The sequence below is a fragment of the Euleptes europaea genome, chromosome 3, assembly GCF_029931775.1.
Source record: "Euleptes europaea isolate rEulEur1 chromosome 3, rEulEur1.hap1, whole genome shotgun sequence".
In the NCBI taxonomy this organism is placed as follows: Eukaryota; Metazoa; Chordata; class Lepidosauria; order Squamata; family Sphaerodactylidae; genus Euleptes; species Euleptes europaea.
In genome coordinates, this window is record NC_079314.1 from 62,559,044 (window position 1) to 62,580,690 (window position 21,647).

A 21,647-nucleotide genomic window follows, 5' to 3' on the forward strand; every position below is an offset into this window, starting at 1 on the left:
AGGTCCAAGATAAGGATGGCAGTAACTTAGGATCAAACGAAGAAGCACCTGACAATGGTGGGTCTTCTCTGCTCATTAGTGAGCATTAGATCACCACTTTCTATGCAACGCCTCCGATTGTCTAATAGGGTATGCTAATCCGGGGGTCCCTAGTATTGGGTATTTGGGTCTCTACGTTATGTATTACGTCTTTGTACCAAAGACTATATTTGTGCTTGTAATCCTTTGATGTGTGTGTGAATTGTCCGGCACTTTGGGCAATTTTCACCAGGTGTTTTGTGTATTGGGCCAATAAACAAACTGCTTTGAATCTTCAACCTCCTGCTGTTTTATTGTCATTGGGTATTGATACAATATTACAGGCATTTCAGTACGATAGCCTCGGTTTAGTCATTTTAGCTTCTAGGGTCAGTTCAGGCTTGATTTGATCTATAACCCACAGATTTGTTTTTTTGGCAGTCCACGGTATCCGTAACACTCTCCTCCAACACCACATTTCAAATTAATCTTCTTTGAAAGGAGTATCTACTCTTTCTTAATTATATTTTTTTGTTAAAATCCCCACTTCCTCTGAGGAGTCTCGGATAGTGGTGTACATACAGTCCTCTCTTCTTCCCGTTCCTACGGATCTGCCACTTTGGGGGGGGGGATGCGCGAGCAAGACTTGCCTCCTGGTTGAGAGGAAAGCGAAAGCGCGCGCCTCGCGTGGACCACCAACAGCTGCTAAAGGCGGGGGGGGGAACTGGACTACATTTCCCAGCAACCTGCAGGGAGAGGCGGTGGGTCACATGACCACGCACGCCAGTCCGTCGACCTGAGCCCTGCCTGCCATGCCGTAGAGACAGAGCCCTGCGGCTGATGCTGCCGCGGCCGCCGCCCCCCCCTTCGGAGCGGTAGGCCGGGAACACGGAGGGGAGGGCAGAGAGGGGGCGGGACGCCATCCCCATGGAGCCCGAGCGCCGGGCCCGGCTCGGGGTCCCCGCTGAGGCCTCGGCCCCCTTCCCAGCCCGGCCTCAGCCCCGAGAACAGGAGCGGAAACGGCAGCAGGAGAAGCTCTCCGGGGTGGTGAAGAGCGTCCATCGGCGCCTGCGCAAGAAATACCGCGAAGGTAACGGTGGGCCTGGCCTCGTCTGCCCCGGGGGCTGGGGGAGGGGGTCGTCGCGGGGGGGGGGCCCTCCCAGGCGGTTGGGGCAGCGAGGTCCACCAGCCACTCCCACCCTTCTTTTCCCAGGGCTGGGGGAGGAAGCTGGGCCCGGGCCCCGCTCCCTTGACGCTCTCGGTCTCCAGCTCTTGGGGGTCTGTGACGGTGGCGGCGGGTGTTCTGAGGCCTGGCGGAAAGGCTCCTCGGGAATGGACGGGTATGGCTGGGGGCCTGTTGAGGGTCCCCCGCTGCTGCGCCTCCTCCTGTCCTGTAAGAGTATGTCTTGTCTTCTAGGGGCATCGCCTGCCTTAATTGAGCACTTGATGAGCTGCTTGGCCAGCCCGCAGCGTTTCATCCAATTAAAGGCGATGCCGAGCTAGGGGCCAGAACGAGGGGTCGGTTGTGTTGCAAGGAGGGTCTGGAATCCTGGTTGAGGGTGATTCTGGGATTAGCACGGCCATCCCTTCACGCGAGACTGCCCTTCATTGATTTCAGTGGGTTTAGACTGGAGTAACTGTCAAAGATAGGACATTTGGGAGGACTTTCATTCATAAAGTCGCCCTGAGTCGGAAGCGACTTGACGGCACTTAACGCACACACAACAACTCAGCGTAGGATTGCACTGTTAGAGGGTCGTCTCTCATTCCTCTGTCCCTGGGTTTGCTGCCTGACTGTACGTCTCACGTTTTTTAACATCCCTGTGCAAAAGAAATCTTTCGTTTTCAGAGATGTTTCACCCACGATGTGTGCAAATGTGGCAGCCGGTCCTTTATTCACAGGGTTTGGTGCAAGTCTGCAAAAAAAAGCTAATCTGACATTGACAGCCTGTACTTGGTAATAAAGGAGCCCCGTGGCGCAGAGTGTTAAGCTGCAGTACTGCAGTCAAAAGCTCTGCTCACGACCTGAGTTCGATCCCGATGGAAGTTGGTTTCAGGCAGCCGGCTCAAGGTTGACTCGGCCTTCCATCCTTCCCAGGTCGGTGAAATGAGTACCTAGCTTGCTGGGGGTAAAGGGAAGATGATTGGGGAAGGCACTGGCAAACCACCCCGCAAACAAAGTCTGCCTTGGAAACGTCGGGATGTGACGTCACCCCATGGGTCAGGAATGACCTGGTGCTTGCACAGGGGACCTTTACCTTTTATACTTGGTAATAAATATTGAAATGCTGTGGTGCCTTCAGAGAAGACCCAAGCCTCTGCTCTTCCAATGATGACCAGGGATTTTCTGTTTGTAGTTTAAATTCCTGATAGTTTTTAAACTTTAAAAATGGTATGTAAATCATCAACTATTTGAGTAAGGTATAAACAACTCCTTTGTTTGTGGTGTGTGGCTCAAACAGGTGGCTGTATTTTCAGTGGACTATGTTCAAGTATCTCAGTAAATGCTTTGGATAAAAGAAACTGCTCTCCTGACATGAGTTTCCATCTATTGCACCAAGACCATGGTCCTGGTATCGCCTCCTTGCTTTTCTTTTCTGTGAACTTCAGATAGTCCAGTTCTGCTTCTACATCTTCCTCTCCAAGGAAAGGCTGGATAGATGGGGTTTCCACTAAACCTAATTTAAAATGTAATAAGTGTAGCCTGGTAGTATTTAAGTCAAACATAATCGGGGGGGGGGGGTCAGATCTGCCCTCTTGAGAGCTCTTATAAAGCCCACAAGCCAGCTGGGGAAGCTACCCTCCCACCTGTTCCCAAAGTGTAAATTATCAAAGACTATTAAATAAAAGAAAATACTGTAAGAGTGTTATTGTTTTAAGCATGTTTATTTTAAGTAAAAAAATATATCATTAATTGGCTTTGCCTGTGTCTTCTATTCAGTTTGTATACATGGCATTAAATCTTACAGTATGCATGGCCCGGCCTGACCAAGTGACATTTATGTCATATTTGGCCCTTGACACCCCTTATTTAAGTTGCAAGCACTTGCTTAATCTGAGGAAACAAATAGTTAAAAGAAACCAATTTCTATCAGCCAGAAGAAGAGTCTAAAGTATTCTGTAGAGCCCTGGGACTAAGAATTGCTAATTTATTTTTGTATACACAGCAAATGGGTAGCAAACCTGAACAGGAAGAAAAGATATATATTTCCTAATCTCACTCTTTGACAAGGCATTCAGCTCTGCTAGTTTGAGGCAAAACTGAAGGATGGAAAATTTCAATCCATAGACACTTAAGATGGGACTTTTTTTTAGTGGAAATTTTTAAAGAAAGGACTTCAGCTTAGAGCTGCTTCTCTGCTTTTAATTACTTCTTTACTAATCACTACCAGCTTGCATGATAAGAATAGCCAGTCAAATGAAGTTACATCTCTTTCTTTTAGCTATCTTGTGGTGATCTATAAAATACATACCATAGCTTAAGTGCAATAGATATAATTTAAGTTGATTTTATTTGTCACCCAGATAGAGTGAAGATAATTGCTACTGAAAATTTAAATGTTAGTTTGTGTAAGTGTGAACACTTCTCTTGTGATAGATAGATATTTTAAAGAATCAGCCATAAAGGAGACATCTTAATGAATGTCAGCTTTAAAAAGCAAAATTGAAATAACTCTTGATAGTTATCAAGGATTTCCTGATCCTAGATAGTTGTGGCAATATATTATCTAGCAGTGCCATTATAACTTTACTCCTATGTCAGCTCAAGGGTCTGTGATACTTTTTCCATCTATATGGAAATATGTTCTGTAAATATTGCAGTTGCTTTATTAGAAAGTGAGTATCTATTAGCTACATTGACTCTCATATTCCTGGGTTGTTGTAGTTGACCCCCCTCATCTTTTGGGGCAAGGAACAGCTGTTTGAAATAAAAGATGTTCTGGAAACCCTAAAGGGCAACATTATCTTGATTGTGTGGCTGTCTCTTAATTCCTGTTAAGGCATGCGTCTACATTTTTCTTGCAAAGTAGCAGTCCAATTTAGAGACTCTGGTGGATAATAAGGAACACTTGCCAGCAATATTTTATTTCTCCATGCAAGACAAACTATTTTAAGGTGTGTGATCTTATCTGGAACATTATGTTCAATCATGGGCATCATAGTTCAATCAAGGTTCCAATAAGAGCTATTTTACTTGTTAGCGAGAAGTGATTTATGAAGAAAGGTTTAATAAAATATCTATGTAGAGCCTGAAAGAAAGGAGAGATGTGTCCGTGATTTCTACATGTCTAAAATGTCAGAAAAAGGATACTTTCCTTACTAGAGTTTAGGGAGGAAAGGCTGGACTGTCAGAATGAGTTCCAGGCATGCAGGATATCCTACACTCTGTCCAACAGTTCCTTTTCAGCATTGGTTCTATGTTTGTGGGTCTCCAGAAGGAAAAACTGTACAGCCTACTTTCATAAAAGAACTAATTTGCAAATTGGATTCAGGATGTATAGAGATCATTCCAGATTCTGATGCCAGTGTGGTGGTGGTTAGAGTATTGGAGTAGGATCAGGGATACCCAAGTTCATATTCCTGCTGGGCCGTGGAAGCTTCCTGGGTGACCTTGATCTAGTCACTCTCTAAGCTGAACCTACTTACGGTGTTGTTGTAAGCATAAAATGGAGAAGGGGAGAACAATGCTTTAAGCTGCTGTGGATCCATTTTAGTGAGAAACGTGGGATAAAAATATCTTTAAAAAAACAATGTCTTTGGTTCTTGTTGGTTATCCGGGCTGTGTGACCGTGGTCTTGGTATTTTCTTTCCTGACGTTTCGCCAGCAGCTGTGGCAGGCATCATCAGAGGAGTAACACTGAAGGACAGTGTCTCTCAGTGTCAAGTGTGTAGGAAGAGTAATAATAATAAGAGTAATATTATTACTCTTCCTACACACTTGACACTGAAACACTGTCCTTCAGTGTTACTCTAAAGATGCCTGCCACAGCTGCTGGCGAAACGTCAGGAAAGAAAATGCCAAGACCACGGTCACACAGCCCGGATAACCAACAAGAACCAATAAACTCTGACCGTGAAAGCCTTCGACAACAATGTCTTTGCTTGATAGCCTATAAAGATAACCTGAGATTCAAATCTGTGCATTGCTATGAGGTTGACCAGGTGGCATGTGGGCAATTTGTCCCTCTCAGCCTAACCATCCCCATAGCGTTCGTGTGAGGCCTGCCCTCCTCTCTCAAGAAATTGCCTTTGAAATGTGTTGTGGCCCTCTCCAGGAAGTCCTCCAGCCCTCAGGAGTGGCTCTTTATGGGAAGGACTGCTATAGAACCTGAAGAGCCCCAGTGGCATGGATACATGCCTGTGTTGCCTTTGGTGTTCCATCTATCTTTAAGATTATTGTTTACACATTCTTATCTGGTGTATCAGTCAAGTTCTTGGTCTCTGATCTTATTAAAATGATGTCTCAGCCATCTCTCCTGTCATCTGTCTGTCATTCTAAATTCAAGTACTTCTGCATATGAGTAATTCCTTTATCAGTCTATGTTGAAAGGGAGAGGAAACTGGTGGGTGGATAGAAATTTGCTGAATGTGATTTTAAAGGTTTTAATCTTCTGCAAAATATGCTAAAGAAATGCCTGTATAGTGCCTTAGTTGTCTCTAGTTCCTTTACTGGTGACTACTAGTTCAGACATGTTGTAGCATCTTCCAGGTGGATTTGTTGGCATTCACTCAGGCCTGAAATTTTGTGAAGGTAAAATTGCTCACAAAACTAAAATGCATGCATACTGGATGTGTGTGATTCCCACAATTTCTGTCTTTCTGCACCATTTGGATCACAAGAAATGTGCAGCAATCATGTTACTGGGCTCAACCGTACTTTTAGTTCCCTCACTTGCTCACATACACACAAACACGAGAGAGAGAGGAGGAGAACAAAAAGTATTTTTTAAAATTGCTGAATTATTTTTGGGTTTCTGAACTACTTATGAAGGAAAAATACTCAATATAATATACTGATGTATGTTATGTTAAAATGGTTGTAATGTCCCCCTTAAGTGCTTGATATATTGTACGTTTCCCTAGCTTAATCTCTATTACCGTATATACCCGTATATAAGCCGACCCGTGTATAAGCCGAGGTGCCTAATTTCTCCCCAAAAATGGGGAAAAATTAGGCACCCGCGTATAAGCCGAGGGTCGGCTTATAACTCCTCCCCCCCCCCCCCCGCAGGCTTACCTGACCGGCTCCTGGCGGCGAAAAGCGGTGCGGGCCCGGTGGGGGCGGCTTTCCTGCAGCCGCAGGAGGCCGCCCCCAGGCCGCTCCGGGCGGCGGAAAGCGGCACGGGCCCGGCAGCCTCCCAGGCAGGCCCCGCTGGCCGCTCCCAGGCCGCAGGAAGGCGAGCGGGCCGGCGGCGGGGGGGGGGGGGCGGAGGGGGCGGCGGCGAGGCCTGCCTGCTCCCAGGCAGGCTCCGCTGGCCGCTCCCAGGGGAGCGGGCCGGCGGCGAAGGATGGCGGCAGTGGTAAGTTTCCCTCCTCCCCCCTCCCCTACCCTACCGTATTGACCCGCGTATAAGCTGAGTTGGCTTTTTTCAGCCCTTTTTTTGGGCTGAAAAACTCGGCTTATACGCGAGTGTATACGGTATGTATTTCTGGTATGCCATAAAATATGTTAATAATCCCTTAATATCTGTGCTGCTTAGTTTGAGTATTTTGTACGGAGAAGCTTTTTAATGCCCCGGGGAAGGGGAGTACAGGATTAAACCTGCCAAATTCTTTCATTCCAATTTTTCAGAGTCTAGCAGCAGTTTTTGTAATCATTCAGGCTGTCCCTTATCAGTTGACTTATGAGAAAAGAAAGTTGCTTGAGGAATCATTACTGCTATCTGATTCAATGTTAACCAAACCTAGACTTGGTAAAGGGCAGATAAAAGCAAAAAGGGTAGATGATGGCTGACATTTGATAATAGTATACAAAATGGGCATTAGTAATGCAGTTAAAGTGTCATGGTTTTAGTTTTTTCTGTTATGTAAAATAAGTTATAATTGCCAGGGTTTTAAAAATTGGTAGCTTTCTATTGGTGCAACAGTAACTGTGTACTAGGCAGAACATCAATCAGTTATTCAGAAGAGATTGTGCAGCTTTCCAGCATCAATTACATCAGCATAAATTTTAGAAGGTTCAGGAAGCATGGCTAGAACAAACTTCAAACTTGGACAGTAAACAATTTCTTCTTAGTAACTTGATATTGTCTGCCTAACAAGAAAAACAAGCAAAATTTTCCATGTATGTGGTGAAGGCTCTTGGAAGAAACGGGAATGAAGACTGAACTATTTCTGCCACTGGGTCTCTTTGCTTCAAAAGAATTGTTGAATCTGTGTGGTTTTTCTAGCATGAGTTTGAAAGCCAAGAAAGGGGACGAGTATAACACAGGGAGCTCTCTACCTGGCTTCTCCTTCAGGCCATTCTCCACTGCTCCCATTCACAAGTGAGTCTAGGGGCAACAGCCTCTGGGAAGGAGTGGTAGCATTCTGTTATGTGCAGAGTAACTGTCATTTAATTAAATGGTATTTTACTTTCATATCCTAAATTACTTTATTCTGTATTTACCTGGAAGTCTGAATACATTGTCTAAGAAGATTAAAAATATGCCAGGCAGAAAAAAGTTCACCAAAATTTATCTCTTAAAATTTATCTTGTGAGCAAGGCTGCTTTGAAAGTTAGTTTCAAAAGCTGTAACCATTTGTACTCTTTGGTGAACTGGTAACGCAGGGTATCTTGCTATTCAGAAAGAAGTGGAGGGGAAGCAGTATTTTTGGAAATAAAATGTATGTAATAGCATGGTGAGGACTTCAGTGTTCATTAGCTTTTATAGTATATTCAAATGGGTTTTCTAGTAAATATTTCATAGCATTCTTCATGACTAAGCTAAGATCCAAACTGCATTTTTCTAGGGGCAATGTGAATGTGATATATGTTAAGTAGACAACTTATGTTACTGTCTTAGTTGCAGTTCAGTTAAATTATTGGTGAGGGTTACTTGCTTTTCCTTCATGAAAGCGGATTCTTGTAGCATAGCCCAGACTTTGGGTTTGATCACCACTCTCATTCTTCATCTCCATCTCTTGCTTGCTGTCTTTTTGTTTAGTGGGAGACTTTGATAAAATCTGGCGTGAACATTGTGAGGATGAGGAAACCCTCTGTGAATATGCAGAGGCAATGAAAAACCTGGCAGACAATCATTGGACTAAAACCTGTGAAGGAGAAGGCCGTATTGAATGGTGTTGCAGGTAAACCTTTTCACTGTCTTCATGGGATAATGTATGAGCCTTTTGATGTGAACCTGCAGCCTCAATCTGTATTTGAGAACTGTTTATCCTTGCTCAGCAACACACATTTTGGTGTATAGCAGCTTTCAGAGTTCAAGTATCTGTCTTTCACTGAAACGTGCATTTCAGCATCTAGAATGCACAACACATGCCGATGCCTAAATATGGGGCACATAAACAATCTTCGTTCTATTTATGTAGCTGGGAAAAATAGATCTCATTACAGTTTCTGGAGCAGATGTGGCCAGTAGTGCTGTATGCTTGAATTTGTGGATTTCATTGTAAAGTGGTAGAAAGGTGTGCATTCACTGAGCTGAATTCAGAATCATCTGCATTTCAGAATCAACTGTTTAATTGTTGATTCTGGCTACTGAATGAAAGGAGGAACAATGTTGAATGGGAGGCTTATGGAAGTATAAATAGGAAATTGCTACAGAAAAACAGGCTGATGACATAAGATCCGGGGGGGGGGGATGGAACAGAGATGGGAAGGAAAAGAACAAAAAAAACCCCAACAGAACCAGTAAAATTCTACAGGGAAGTATACTTTTTAAATATAGGGATCCTGCATGAATTACATGGTACTGGTCAAATAGGAAACCAGCACCCTTGGTTGCTATGTAAATCCAGATTGCAGCATTGATGCATTATGCATAGTTTTGATGATATCCATAGATATGGTAGTCTATAACCTGAAATTCATACTCTGACTTGTGGAATTTGACCCCTCTCCATTCTGGAGAAATGGCTTCTGCCTAACATGTCTCTTCTCAACCCTTGAATCATAGAAGGTCTTGGGATTTGAATTCACCATATAGAATCATTTATTTTTGAGAACATTGATCTGAATTTTGGTTTTCAAAATGTTGTGAGTCTTTGTAAGGATATGATGGAAGTAAATGAAAGAATGTATGAGTTGCAGGATAACACGATTTCTCTGTACAGGGCATAAACTCTAGTCCACAGAGGCCTGCTCAAAGCGTCCCTTGATTTCTGAACCTTTAGCAAATGATGCTTGTCCCATGTGTACTGCAAGAGACTTAAAGTTCCCTTAAGTAAACAGACTGTGCTCGGATTCAAATGATAATATGTAGATCTTAAATTAGCATATGAAAACTGATCTTGATACTGGAAACAAGGGGGTAGCACCGATAATGGAAAAACACAGCTCAGGACCACCAAGTTGCAATTAAACTTCAGTAATTTCCAGTGCATTTCAGCTCTCTGCAGTAGGGGCATTTAAAAAGGTAAAGGTCATTCCTGACCCATGGGGTGACATCACATCCCGACGTTTCCTAGGCTGACTTTTTTACGGGGTGGTTTGCCAGTGCCTTCCCCAGTCATCTTCCCTTTACCCCCAGAAAGCTGGGTACTCATTTTACCGACCTCAGAAGGATGGAAGGCTGAGTCAACCTTGAGCCGGCTGCCTGAAACCAACTTCCGTCGGGAGCGAACTCAGGTCATGAGCAGAGCTTGGACTGCAGTACTGCAGCTTACCACTCTGCGGCCAGGGGCATTTATTGAGCCCAAAATGCCAATACCCAGTTCTGGCATCAACACATATTTACCACCATGAAACAGTGCATACCTCAGAATAGGTGAACAGTAACAAGTAATTAGAGGAGAGAAAGGAGATAGAGAAGGGAAAATATGACCTATCCCTTTTCTATTTGGAATCATTGGGGTAGCTTAGTTTCATTAGTCCCCTAACTGGTACATTAACTATGTCTTGAAGGGAGTTCTGAGGATAGGTGCTTGACATTGGGCCAAGCAGGCAATCCAGTAGCAATTCCAGGTAATAAATTCTAAGAGGGAAGGAAGCTGTGTCTGATCAACATCTGAGCAATCAAGGCACACAGGTAGGAGGCAAGCAAGCTTGCAGGCACATACATATGTATGAGGAGAATGTATGAGAAAAATGTGTGCACAAGAAGTGTATCATTTGGTATTGAGAAGGGGATCAGTTATAAGAATCAAGCACAATAGAATAAAAGTTGATTTTTGCAGTCTTGCCATGGTGGAAAGTCTTCTGATTAGTGCAAAAGGGAAGAAAGTGTGAAGCTGAGGTCTGTTGCTTCAGTCAGAGTAGGAGGGGAGGGATTAGAGATGTGTGAGAGGCTTGGTTAGTATATTTGAACAAGAGTTGGCTGCAAAAAAATTTTGGTATGAAGCGAATGAAGAAAGCCTTTGCCTAGACTAGCTTGGAGTACTTGATTAGATCAAAATATACAACATAATGGCCATGGTACCTTGGGAATGTAGAGTTGGGCCCACCTTCCCAGGTCTCTTCTAAGGATCATGCATACCATAGCTCCTTCCTTGATGAGCCAGTCATTGTCACAGATTTGATCATCCAAAGTGGCTCCATTCTTGCCTTGTGACTTGTACCAGACCATTCCAGACCTGGCCAGGTGCTAATCAAAATGTTAGAGCATGATATCAACAAAATGGAGGCATATCAGTTTTGGCAACAATATCCATACATTACTTAGATTGTTGTACAGGCAGAATAAGGTGTCTTTAGAAAATAGGAGAGTAAATGTCATTGTTGGTATGAAAATGGTAATTTTTTTTACTTTTGTTTAGTGTGTGTCGGGAATATTTTCAAAATGGTGGGAAAAGGAAGGTTCTTGAAAAAGATGAGAAACGAGCAGCCCTTGCTACGCAAAGTACTCAGACCACGACTGTTCACCTGTCTCCAAAAACAGAGAATTCTTCAGAAAACTCCATAAACTCGACTTCTTTAATGGATAAGTAAGTGTTTATTAGTGGTTAGGGCTTTAAGTTGTGTACATCATTATTTTGATTTAGCATTGCAACCAAATAACAATGGGCTTGATCCATCCAAAGCCTATTATTTTTAAGTCCCATTGATTTTAAGGCAAAACAAAGCATTGTAATCAATAGAACTTTTAAAGTTTGGCTTAAACTGGCTTAATAGTCACTCCCTCTCTCCAACAAACTATGCAGTTATTTGATAGGTGCTGAGAGCTCTAACTGAATTCATAACACATACACTAGACTAAATTGCCCCCAAAATTCTTGTGGAAAAACCCATGGCAACTAAAACTTGTATTTTAAATATTCATTGGGTGTAACTTAAAATGTTTTCTTATCCATAAACATTTCAATGCACAATAGCACTAATGATAAGTTACATATAAGCTAATATCTAATACTTTTAATGTATTTTATAGTAATAGGCATATACCCATTAAACTAAATCACAACTTGCAAAATAACATGGTTTTAAACTGATAATCCTATGCCAGCCATGTGATACATTTATTTGAATGCTGTACTGAATGATACTTCAGGAGCCCTAAATTTAAAAATGTGCTGAACAATCTGAAGGAATTAAAAATTTATGGCATAAAATTACAGTTGACAGGGAAAAATGCCCTCTGAACTGTGTTGGTATGTTTAAAATGCAACTGTATTATTGACATTGTGGGGCCACCAGAATTTCTATGCTTGAAACAGCTTTAAGTGCTGGATCTGGTTAGCTTTTTTTTTTTTTACTCACTCTTGTCCAATTCTCCTTCTTACAGCTCCCATTCCATGTGGCTTTTGTGCATGTATTTCTCATTTTGGGGTTGTCAAAGGGGACCCCTCCCTCCTTTTTTCTGCAGCTGAAACATTGGTTGGATCCAACCTGACATCTTAAAAAAACTGACAAAGAATAGCACAGAAGTCAAACAGAACTGATGTACATTATACAACTGCAGTTAAAATGTGTGTCCTACTTTGAGCAGAATCACAAATACCTGCTGTGTGCTTTTAAAAGGTGACTTCATAAATTGAACTCTTTTCCATTTAGGCTGCTGCATCCTTCAGGGAAGATCAGATTGCTTGATGTTGGCAGCTGTTTTAATCCATTTCTGAAGTTTGAAGAATTTTTGACTGTTGGCATTGACATTGTTCCCGCAGTTGAGGTATGAAATATTGACACTGCAACTTATTCAAAAAGTCAGAGTTGTTTATAGTAGTTACTGAGAAAAGACCATTACATTGTAGTGCTAACTATCATTTGCGTTGTATTAACAGTGTGTATCCTTATGGCATCACTGTATTTTACAGGAATGCTGTATAGGAAAATGCAGAACAAGCAATTCAGCTCAGTAATAATGTTGCCATTAACTTGAGTTTTTTTGCTTCAGAAACAGTTAAGTTGTAAACTACACAAAAGAGAATAGAGCACAGTAAATTCTCTGAAACTAGCAGATTAAAAAAATGCTTAACTCTGGCTGAGCTGTGTCTTAAATCTCTTGTGACTAAAATAGTGAAATCATGAACTTTTACTTTGTGAATGGCTACAATTCAGTATTTGAAGGTACCTGCCATTATTATTTTTTACAAGACTATACTGGTAAGCCTTTTAACATTGGGTGATCACATGAACACATGAAACTACCATATACTGAATCAGACCCTTGGTCCATCAAAGTCAGTATTTGTCTACTCAGTCCAGTAGCAGCTCTCCAGGGTCTCAGGTAGAGGTCTTTTACATCACCTACTTGCCTAGTCCCTTTAAGTGGAGATGCTGGGGATTGACCCTGGGACCTTCTGCATGCCAAGCAGATGCTCTACCACTGAGCCATGGCCCCTCCCCGTATAGTATAGATCAGTATAGTAAGGCTTGAATATTTGCTTTTGAGCACGTCAAACCCACTCTTTTTCTGCTTCATTTTTTTTGTTGCAGAATGAACTTAGATTTCACAGTTCAGTGATCTTATGTCAAATACCTACAGTGCTCATGTGTTGTGTTACACGTACTTTATGCTTCAAATGTATGGCTTGTATGTACCCAGATGTATCCTAAAAACATGTAATTATGTGTGCTTCTTCCTCCAGAGTGTCTACAAATGTGACTTCTTAAACCTTCAGATTCAACAGCCTCTTCAGCTTGCACAAGATGCCATAGATGCTTTTTTGAAGCAACTGAAAAATCCTATTGATTCTCTGCCTGGGGAATTATTCCATGTTGTTGTCTTCTCCCTCCTCCTCTCTTACTTCCCATCACCTTATCAAAGATGGATATGTTGCAAAAAGGCCCATGAACTTCTTGGATTGAATGGATTGCTGCTCATTATCACTCCTGACTCTTCCCATCAAAATCGCCATGCTATGATGATGAAAAGCTGGAAAATTGCAATAGAATCCCTGGGTTTTAAACGTTTCAAGTATTCAAAGTTTTCTCATATGCATCTCATGGCATTTAGAAAGATCTCACTTAAAACTACTAGTGACTTGGTGAGCAGGAACTACCCTGGGATGTTATACATCCCCCAGGATTTCAACAGTATAGAAGAAGAGGAATTTTCTGACTATTCTTGTTACATCCGATCAGATGCTGAAGACGAACAACTAGCATACAGCTTCATGGAACTTCCAGATGCTCCTTATGATTCAGACTCTGGGGAGAGCCAGGCCAGCTCAATCCCTTTTTATGAGCTAGAAGATCCGATTTTACTTTTAAGTTAACATTAAAAAAATCTGTTTCAAAGTCCAAGCTCCTTTACTATAAAACTAAATTTGCCACACTGACATCTACTCCCACATGAAAAAGGAAATGCAGAAGGTTTTGAGAATGGGTATTTTTTTCTACTTAGAACTTTTAAAATTTATTCTTGTATTGAGAATTTGAAGTGTGCGTGTTATGCGGAATGGCTTGTGTCATAGCATAAACAGGGTTTACTCTAGTGTTTGTATCACTGATAGGTACAGGTTTTTTTTCCTTCCAATGCTGTGATTTTGCAAAATACGCTGTCTTGATACTTTAAATCTGTGGATAAGGTTGAAGTCACTCTAGCCTTTTCAGAAAGCTAAATAGAAAGAGCTAATAGGCACTAATGAATATAAAAAAAGTGTTTGGAAAGCTTGGCTGGCTTTTTAAAAACTTGAATGAAAGACACACAAAGATTCTTAAGTTAACTGTAATCTGGTAAAACAAAACTGTCTGCAAAATAGCTTTACTTTGCTTATTTGGATTGGAGATGATCCTCTCCCTTGTGGTTCCTTCAAACGACACAGAAAACACACACAATGGGTGGGCTTTAATAGTTTTTGTGAACTTCAGAGGTAGAATATTTTTGCCATTTTATGTTTGCAGTGACATCACTCTACCCTATGGGTTTTTTCCCCCTAGCTATCTTGTATTGTTGCAAAGTGTTCTGTCCAAAATACTTATATAGGGAGTCTCAAATCATGTGAAATCTGCATATTACTTGAGTCCTAGTTATGAATGAAACTTAGTTATGAATGAAAAATTAAAAGTACTCCAATGTGTGAAAGATTAACCATTCACTCTGCATTATATTTCCTATACAACCTGCTCTGAAGTTTGGATGCTAAGAATTCCTTACAACAACTTTGTTAAGACTAAACTTGGTGATTAATAATACACCTGCATTTTAATTACACCAGACACTTGATTCCATATAATTAAAGATCACTTCCATACTTAACTAATACAAGCGAATCAGTTCACAGGTCTGAATTCAGACCAATAATTGAAAGATAAATTAGTTTTACAGTATCCAGAACAGCAGGATTATGTTAGCCAGATGTTGACGCATAGTCAACTGCCATTTCAGAAGTGCCACTACAGACCTTGTAAGGTTTTTTTTAAAAAAAAAACTTTTACACTCCCACCAAAACTGCACTGAAATTTCACAACTGATTTCTTAATTTGCTTTTTCATACTGTGCTTAGTTTTATACACAATTCCATATATTATAGTGTCACTTTATATTTAAGCATAGTTTTTGTACCTTTTTCATGTAACAGGTTTTTTAAATAGCCCCTGAATAACTAAATTTGTTTACTGGCTTAGCTATTAATACAGTTACATTTGAAAACAAATAATAATTGTAATATTTCTATCATTCTGACAAGGGCAGCTTGATCCAGCCATATGGTTTGTAAAACAATAAGCAGAAAAACACCCTGTGTTGGGCAAGTAAGGTGAAGCTGTCCCACATTGCAACCCTGCGCAGAGGAACTCTGCATAGATTTGTACTGCCAATCTGCCCGATGTTCCCTTTTCTCCAGCCTACCATTTTCTGCATCCACAGCTGTTCACAAGCACTAGATTTGAGGGCTCTGGATAGCACCTGTAGTATTGAGTAATGGCTGTTGGGAATAGCCTTGGTAGGCAGCTATGAAAACCTTTTTATGCAACACTTCTGTTTGCAGCAGTTATTCTCATGCAGGTGGAGCTGCTGCTACATAGGTACTCATGCTGGCTCCCAGTGCAATAGGGTGAGTTTTCTCCCTTTCTCCAGTAGTGGGAGTCCAGCATCTTATCCTATAGTTGATTATACATTGCAAGGTGACAGGCTTTTAGTTTTGCATAAACTGTCATTGAAATGTATTTTATTTAGCTGTCTCTTGTTTAAATGAAATGTTGCAATATGAGCTAAATATAATAGATGGTGTCCGCAGCTGATAGCCCTCTGAAGAATACCATCTTTGCCATCCCACCATTACCAACTCCATAGGCAAGAGGATGGTAGATGAGCTTGCACCCTTGAGAACAGAGCACTAGTGGGTGACCTTGCAGGGCCAGGTTTGGCTCCTGGACCCATCATGTCCAGTATATTATCAATTGGACCTCCAACAACGAAAACTAGTTGATGACCAGGTAAATAGATTGTCTATATTTAATGTGAAACACTTTTTACTAAACTAAAAAATTTCCTTTAAAAATGCTGAAATTAAAGCTAATGTGTTGTGCTACCTCTCTCATTTAAAAAAATACTGTTTACTTATTCTCCAAAATGTGCATGATGTGCTTTTATTATTAGAGAAAAGTTGGCAAGACTCCCTAGCATGGATGCATTTGTTGTGTGTGTGCGAACGTCATTTGTTTTCCTGTTCATTCAAATTATCATATACTGGAATCCAGGTCATGGTTATATGTAGATGGAATAGTTAAAAATTTAACGGTAGGAGTCTGCCAGTAATATCACCAGTGGCTTGGTGAAAGTGTTGTAGGTCCTTCATTAGGGGAGTAGCTTCTTTTTTTCTGTTTTGAAATGTAGATACCTATTTCAGAGTGATTCTCCCCCCCTCCCCCCCGAATATTATGTATGGCTATGGTTACTTAACAAGGGACTTCCTGCTACGCTTTATCAGATCGTTTCTGTGATTTTGCTTGAAGTGGTTTTCAGGATGGCTGACTAGGTCTAGAAGTCTCCTCAAGCTCCACTGTGCAAAGACACACCCAGTTCCATACATGGAAGGAAGCATACTACCAACTTTGGCATTTGCTTTTTTTACAAAGGTTTTTTGTGAAAGTGCCCATTAAAAAGTACAAACAACTTTGAGTGTGTTAGTGATGTGGTGTGTATTTTATGTGGCACTGCATAATCTTGCAGAGTGATGTACTGTATACGGAGTTCTACCATTCCAAAAGCTGTTTCCCATGTGATGGATGGTTGGCCACTTCAGGTTTATATGCAATTTTTTAGATATGCTGTAACCTCCCAATTTTTTTTGGGGGGGGGGGCTGTATACTTTATCAGTCCAACAGTACCTTGCCTGGCTCGTTTTGTTTCTTGGTTTGTTTCAAGGCAGGTGCTTTATAAAATGTTATTTTCGCTTATATTGTGCATTAATACAAGGAAACATTTGCTATACAACAAATATACTCGTGTTCAAGGTAACGATAAAGAATAAAATGCATCTTTAAACCATTGTTCTCTAGGCTAAGGTGGAGATTTAATGATACACATACAGTCAGGAATGTTTAGTTCTGAACTGTGTTGGTCTATTCACAGGATGCGTAGGTATCTTAGAATCATGTTGGTGTGATACTTCTAGCTAAAAAAAAAAAGCTCTATGAATGCTGGAGTGGCGACAACATTCGGAGGAGCTAAAAATTAAAGCTGTCATCGTTTTTATTGAATTAAAAATTAAACTTGCTCTGCCTACCTAGAAAGGAAATGGAACATTGCTCCGAGTGCCTGACCTGGATCAGCTTTGATTCCTTGAGAATCCAAACATGACCGCACTCATGGTTTTGATTTTTAAAGATGCTCTTCTTAGCCGGAAAGGAACTCCGCGTTTTCAGCGGCTGTTGACCCCTAGGAGTTCCGACGGCGCAAAAAGCCGCAGGCGGTGGCTCTCAATCTTTTCCCAACGCTTCGCGCTCCTAAAAAGGAACTCTGTACACGCTCGCAGTCGCTGCCTCAGAGGGGGATCCAATGTTTCGAAACGTCCACGAGAGCGGCCCTAACGCCGCCCCTTTAGTTTGGAGATCGGGCCAGGTACCGCGGCAAGGGTTCTCGTAAGGCGCGAGTGGCGCCGCCAGAAGCCTAGGCCGGCTGCGGAGGAGCGCGTCCTGTTCGGCCCGAGCGACGGGCCGTGCTGTGCAGGCGACCTCCCGAAGGCAGCCTTTCTGGCCACGCTCCGCAGCTTCCCCGCGCGCGTTCTGGGACCCGTGGCGGCGGCGGCGGCGGCCCTCCCTCTGCAGGGAACTTCGCGTCCCGCGAGGCACGGGAGCCGCGTCTGCAACACAGGAGGCCGGCAGAGCCTCCTTCCGGAGAAGGCTTCCGAGCCCGCCCGATTCCCGCGCCCCGAGGCCGGCTAAGCCGCGCGGTTTGAGCCCTCGCGCTCCCCGTATCGGGCACCGCCGAGAAGGCTAAGATGGCGGCGGGCGGGGAACTTTCTTTGGGGGTTTTTTTGGTGGTGTTGTTAGAGCGAGCAGCGCACGGTGAGTTTGGCGGACCTTGGTGGCAAGCAAAACTGAAACGAGGAGGAAGGAGTAGGAAGCTTAGTTGAGCGAGGAGCTGCTTCGGCTTTCATTACAACTCCCTGAGGGGAGGATGTAGGCCCCTAACCTGGGCTGCTAGTTTCGGTGACACCACCACCCCCGCCCCCACCCCCGGGGTCTCCTGTTGCCTTTCGAGAGAAGAGCTTCTCCCGGTCTCGAACCCTTTCCTTTTAGTAGTAGAAAAGAGCAAGAGTCCAGTAGCACCTGAAAGACTAACAAAAATATTTTCTGGCAGGGTGTGAGCTTTCGTGAGCCACAGCTCACTTCTTCAGATACATCTTTGAAGAAGCGAGCTGTGGCTCACGAAAGCTCATACCCTGCCAGAAAATATTTTTGTTAGTCTTTCAGGTGCTACTGCACTCTGGCCCTTTTCTACCACTGCAGACAGACTCACACGGCGACCCACTGTGAATTGCCTTTCCTTTTACTATAACCGAGGGGGTGAGAGGAGCAGACCGCCCCGCCCCTTGCTTCCTTCTCCCCCCACCCCTTCCCCATGATTGTACTGCTCATGCGCCAACTCTGAAAAGAACCGGACTTAACGGCAACTCTTCAGAGCGGGGCGGGGATTTCCTCTGATCTCCTCGCGCTGTCTCTTTGACACGTGACCGTCCTAGTCGGATGGGCGCTTCCTTCTGAGCAGGATGGTGATTCCAAATTGCCTGTTCCGTGTCCTTTGACATCCCTCTCTTTTGGGGCGGTATCATTAGATCTCCTCAATTTGACTTTTCAGTGTCCGGGGTGTCGCTTTGGGAGAGCCGCAGTGGCCGCCGCAGAAAGAGTCCGTGCTCACACATTCTGTTGCAAGAGTAAGTTCTCGTTTGTTGAGGCGACAGGAGGGTCCCCGCCACTCTCCGCCTGGGGCGAACTGCCACAGCACGAGCTGCTCTGTTTCAGACCATCGTCCCAGTGATCCGGGAAGTACTGTTCGTTTGAAGCAAAAAACGGTTTCAGCAGGAAACCAGCTGGCACCTGATGATCTTAAATGGCCATAGACTCATGTAACGGATTCGTAGCGCAGTCTGTTGCAAAGTTGTGTGTGTGTAAAGTGCCGTCAAGTCGCAGCCGACTTATGGCGACCCCTTTTTTGGGTTTTCATGGCGAGAGACTATCAGAGGTGGTTTGCCAGCGCCTTCCTCTGCACAGCAACCCTGGTCTTCCTTGGTGGTCTCCCATCCAAATACCAACCAGGGCTGACCCTGCTTAGCTTCTGAGATCTGACGAGGTCAGGCTAGCCTGGGCCATCCAGTTGCAAAGTTGCGCCAGTCTAAACCAACTGAAATCAAACAGGTTTGGAGTAGGATTTCCTGTTGAAGCCACTCAGGAGCAAACTTAAGGGGTGTGTCTCAGGGGCAGAGCATAGGCTTTGTAGGCAGGAGGCCAGGGTTCAGTGCCTGGCCTCTCTATTTAAAAGGATCTGGTAGCAAGTGATATAAAAAACTACCTGAGACCCTGGAGAGCCTCTACCAGTCAGAGTAGACAGTACTGACTTTAGTAGACCCGTACTCTTATTTGGCGAGCTGAACAGCCCTAGTGGTGCTGGCCGCTGCAGAGGCTGTTGGGTTCTGACCATCCAGCCAGTGCCACTGGGGCTCGGCTTGCTGTTGTTGCCGGCATCCTCCAGAGCAGTGACCCACCAAGTCCTTTCCTGGTAAGCAGAAGGGCCAGCCTGCCTCTGTGAGTCAGTCATTAGATACTGCTTTATTAAACTTTATGCAGTGCTCTTAGTGGCTTTGTATCAGTTATGCCAGCTGTTATCAAAGATGAAACTTCGTCTCCCCAAAGAAATGTTGAAAGATATATTTCCCCACTTTTCAATCATTGGTGTATTTAAAAACAGACGCCATGCTCTCAGCACCATGATTCCAGGAGTGAGGCACTGTAAGCAACTAGCCATTCTGGAGTTTAGCTGGAGGAGACTGCATTTAATGCTCTTTCCGCTGGTTATCCTGTTTCTGTTAGCAGCTTCCCATTTTGTGGAAGAGGGAAGGAAAGATAGAAAGGCATAAGCCCACTTCTGGCTGGCAGTCTCGCACCAATAAACCCTCTCAACCATGCTCGCCTCATGGGCTAGTGGCGGGGACAGAATTGATGTTGGGCTGTGTGCCAACATCATGTTTGGGGGGAAAATCCCAATGAATTTCTAGACTCTTGTAGGTTATCCGGGCTGTGTAACCGTGGTCTTGGAATTTTCTTTCCTGACGTTTCGCCAGCAACTGTGGCAGGCATCTTCAGAGGATTAACACTGAAGGACAGTGTCTCTCAGTGTCAAGTGTGTTGGAAGAGTAATATATAGTCAGAAAGGGGTTGGGTTTGAGCTGAGTACTGTCCTGCAAAAGTAATGTGCTAATCATTGTCCTGTAAGTATCAAGATAATGTGCTAATGTTTGTAGGTTATGTTTTTTCAAATGTTTCTCCATCCTATCAGTGACTCCTTTAATAAATGGCAGGAATACCTTTCCTATGGGAGACTGTTTTTCCTGAGTTTTCCTGAGTTTTCTGATTTTTGTTTGGTTTAATGGTCCTTCTGATTTCATTCTTGGAGTAGCCGTTTGCTAGCAGTGCGTGATTTAGATGATTAAACCCACCAAGAAAATACAACAAATGCTACGATCAGCAAAAGTTTAATCATCTAAATCACGCACTGCTAGCAAACGGCTACTCCAAGAATGAAATCAGAAGGGCCATTAAACCAAACAAAAATCAGAAAACTCAGGAAAAACAGTCTCCCATAGGAAAGGTATTCCTGCCATTTATTAAAGGAGTCACTGATAGGATGGAGAAACGTTTGAAAAAACATAACCTACAAACAGTGTTTAAACCCACCAAGAAAATACAACAAATGCTACGATCAGCAAAAGACAAAAGAGACCTCCTCACCTCTGCAGGAGTATATCGTATACCTTGCAGCTGTGGAGAAGTTTACATCGGGACCACAAAACGCAGCATACAAACAAGGATAAAAGAACATGAAAGATACTGCAGACTTGGCCAACCTGAGAAATCAGCAGTGGCTGAACATGGACTGACACAAACAGGACACAGGGTCTTATTCCAAGACACTGAAAGACTGGACAATTCTACCAACTATTTTGTCAGATTGCACAGAGAAGCCATTGAAATTCATAAACATCGGCACAACTTTAACAGAAAAGAGGAGAGTTTAAGAATGAATAAGGCTTGGCTTCCTGTTCTGAAAACCTCCAGACTAACAAAGGCAACAGTCAACAATAGCCATGCAGATTAGCCTTGGATTACACACATTAACAGATCACTTCAGGATACAATGGTTCCATATTAACATACCATACCCTCATTAGCACATTATCTTGATACTTACAGGACAATGATTAGCACATTACTTTTGCAGGACAGTACTCAGCTCAAACCCAACCCCTTTCTGACTATATATTACTCTTCCTACACACTTGACACTGAGAGACACTGTCCTTCAGTGTTAATCCTCTGAAGATGCCTGCCACAGTTGCTGGCGAAACGTCAGGAAAGAAAATTCCAAGACCAC

General features: G+C 43.1%; 1 protein-coding gene across 1 annotated transcript; it reads left to right on the top strand.

Annotated features, from left to right (window-relative positions):
• The first annotated feature begins 929 nt into the window (after nt 1-929).
• On the top strand, nt 930-13,834 carry BMT2 (base methyltransferase of 25S rRNA 2 homolog). Its single transcript, XM_056846947.1, has 5 exons — nt 930-1,108; nt 8,166-8,307; nt 10,933-11,100; nt 12,167-12,281; nt 13,201-13,834. The coding sequence occupies exons 1-5, from the start codon at nt 946-948 to the stop codon at nt 13,828-13,830; spliced, it is 1,218 nt and encodes a 405-aa protein (XP_056702925.1). The 5' UTR covers nt 930-945; the 3' UTR covers nt 13,831-13,834.
• Nucleotides 13,835-21,647: the final 7,813 nt, after the last annotated feature.

Coding starts and splice junctions, on each gene's coding strand:
- BMT2 (XM_056846947.1), top strand. CDS start 946: ATGGAGCCCGAGCGCCGGGCCCGGCTCGGGGTCCCCGCTGAGGCCTCG. Junction 1,109..8,165: donor GCGCAAGAAATACCGCGAAG/GTAACGGTGGGC, acceptor CTTTTTGTTTAG/TGGGAGACTTTGATAAAATC. Junction 12,282..13,200: donor ACATTGTTCCCGCAGTTGAG/GTATGAAATATT, acceptor TTCTTCCTCCAG/AGTGTCTACAAATGTGACTT.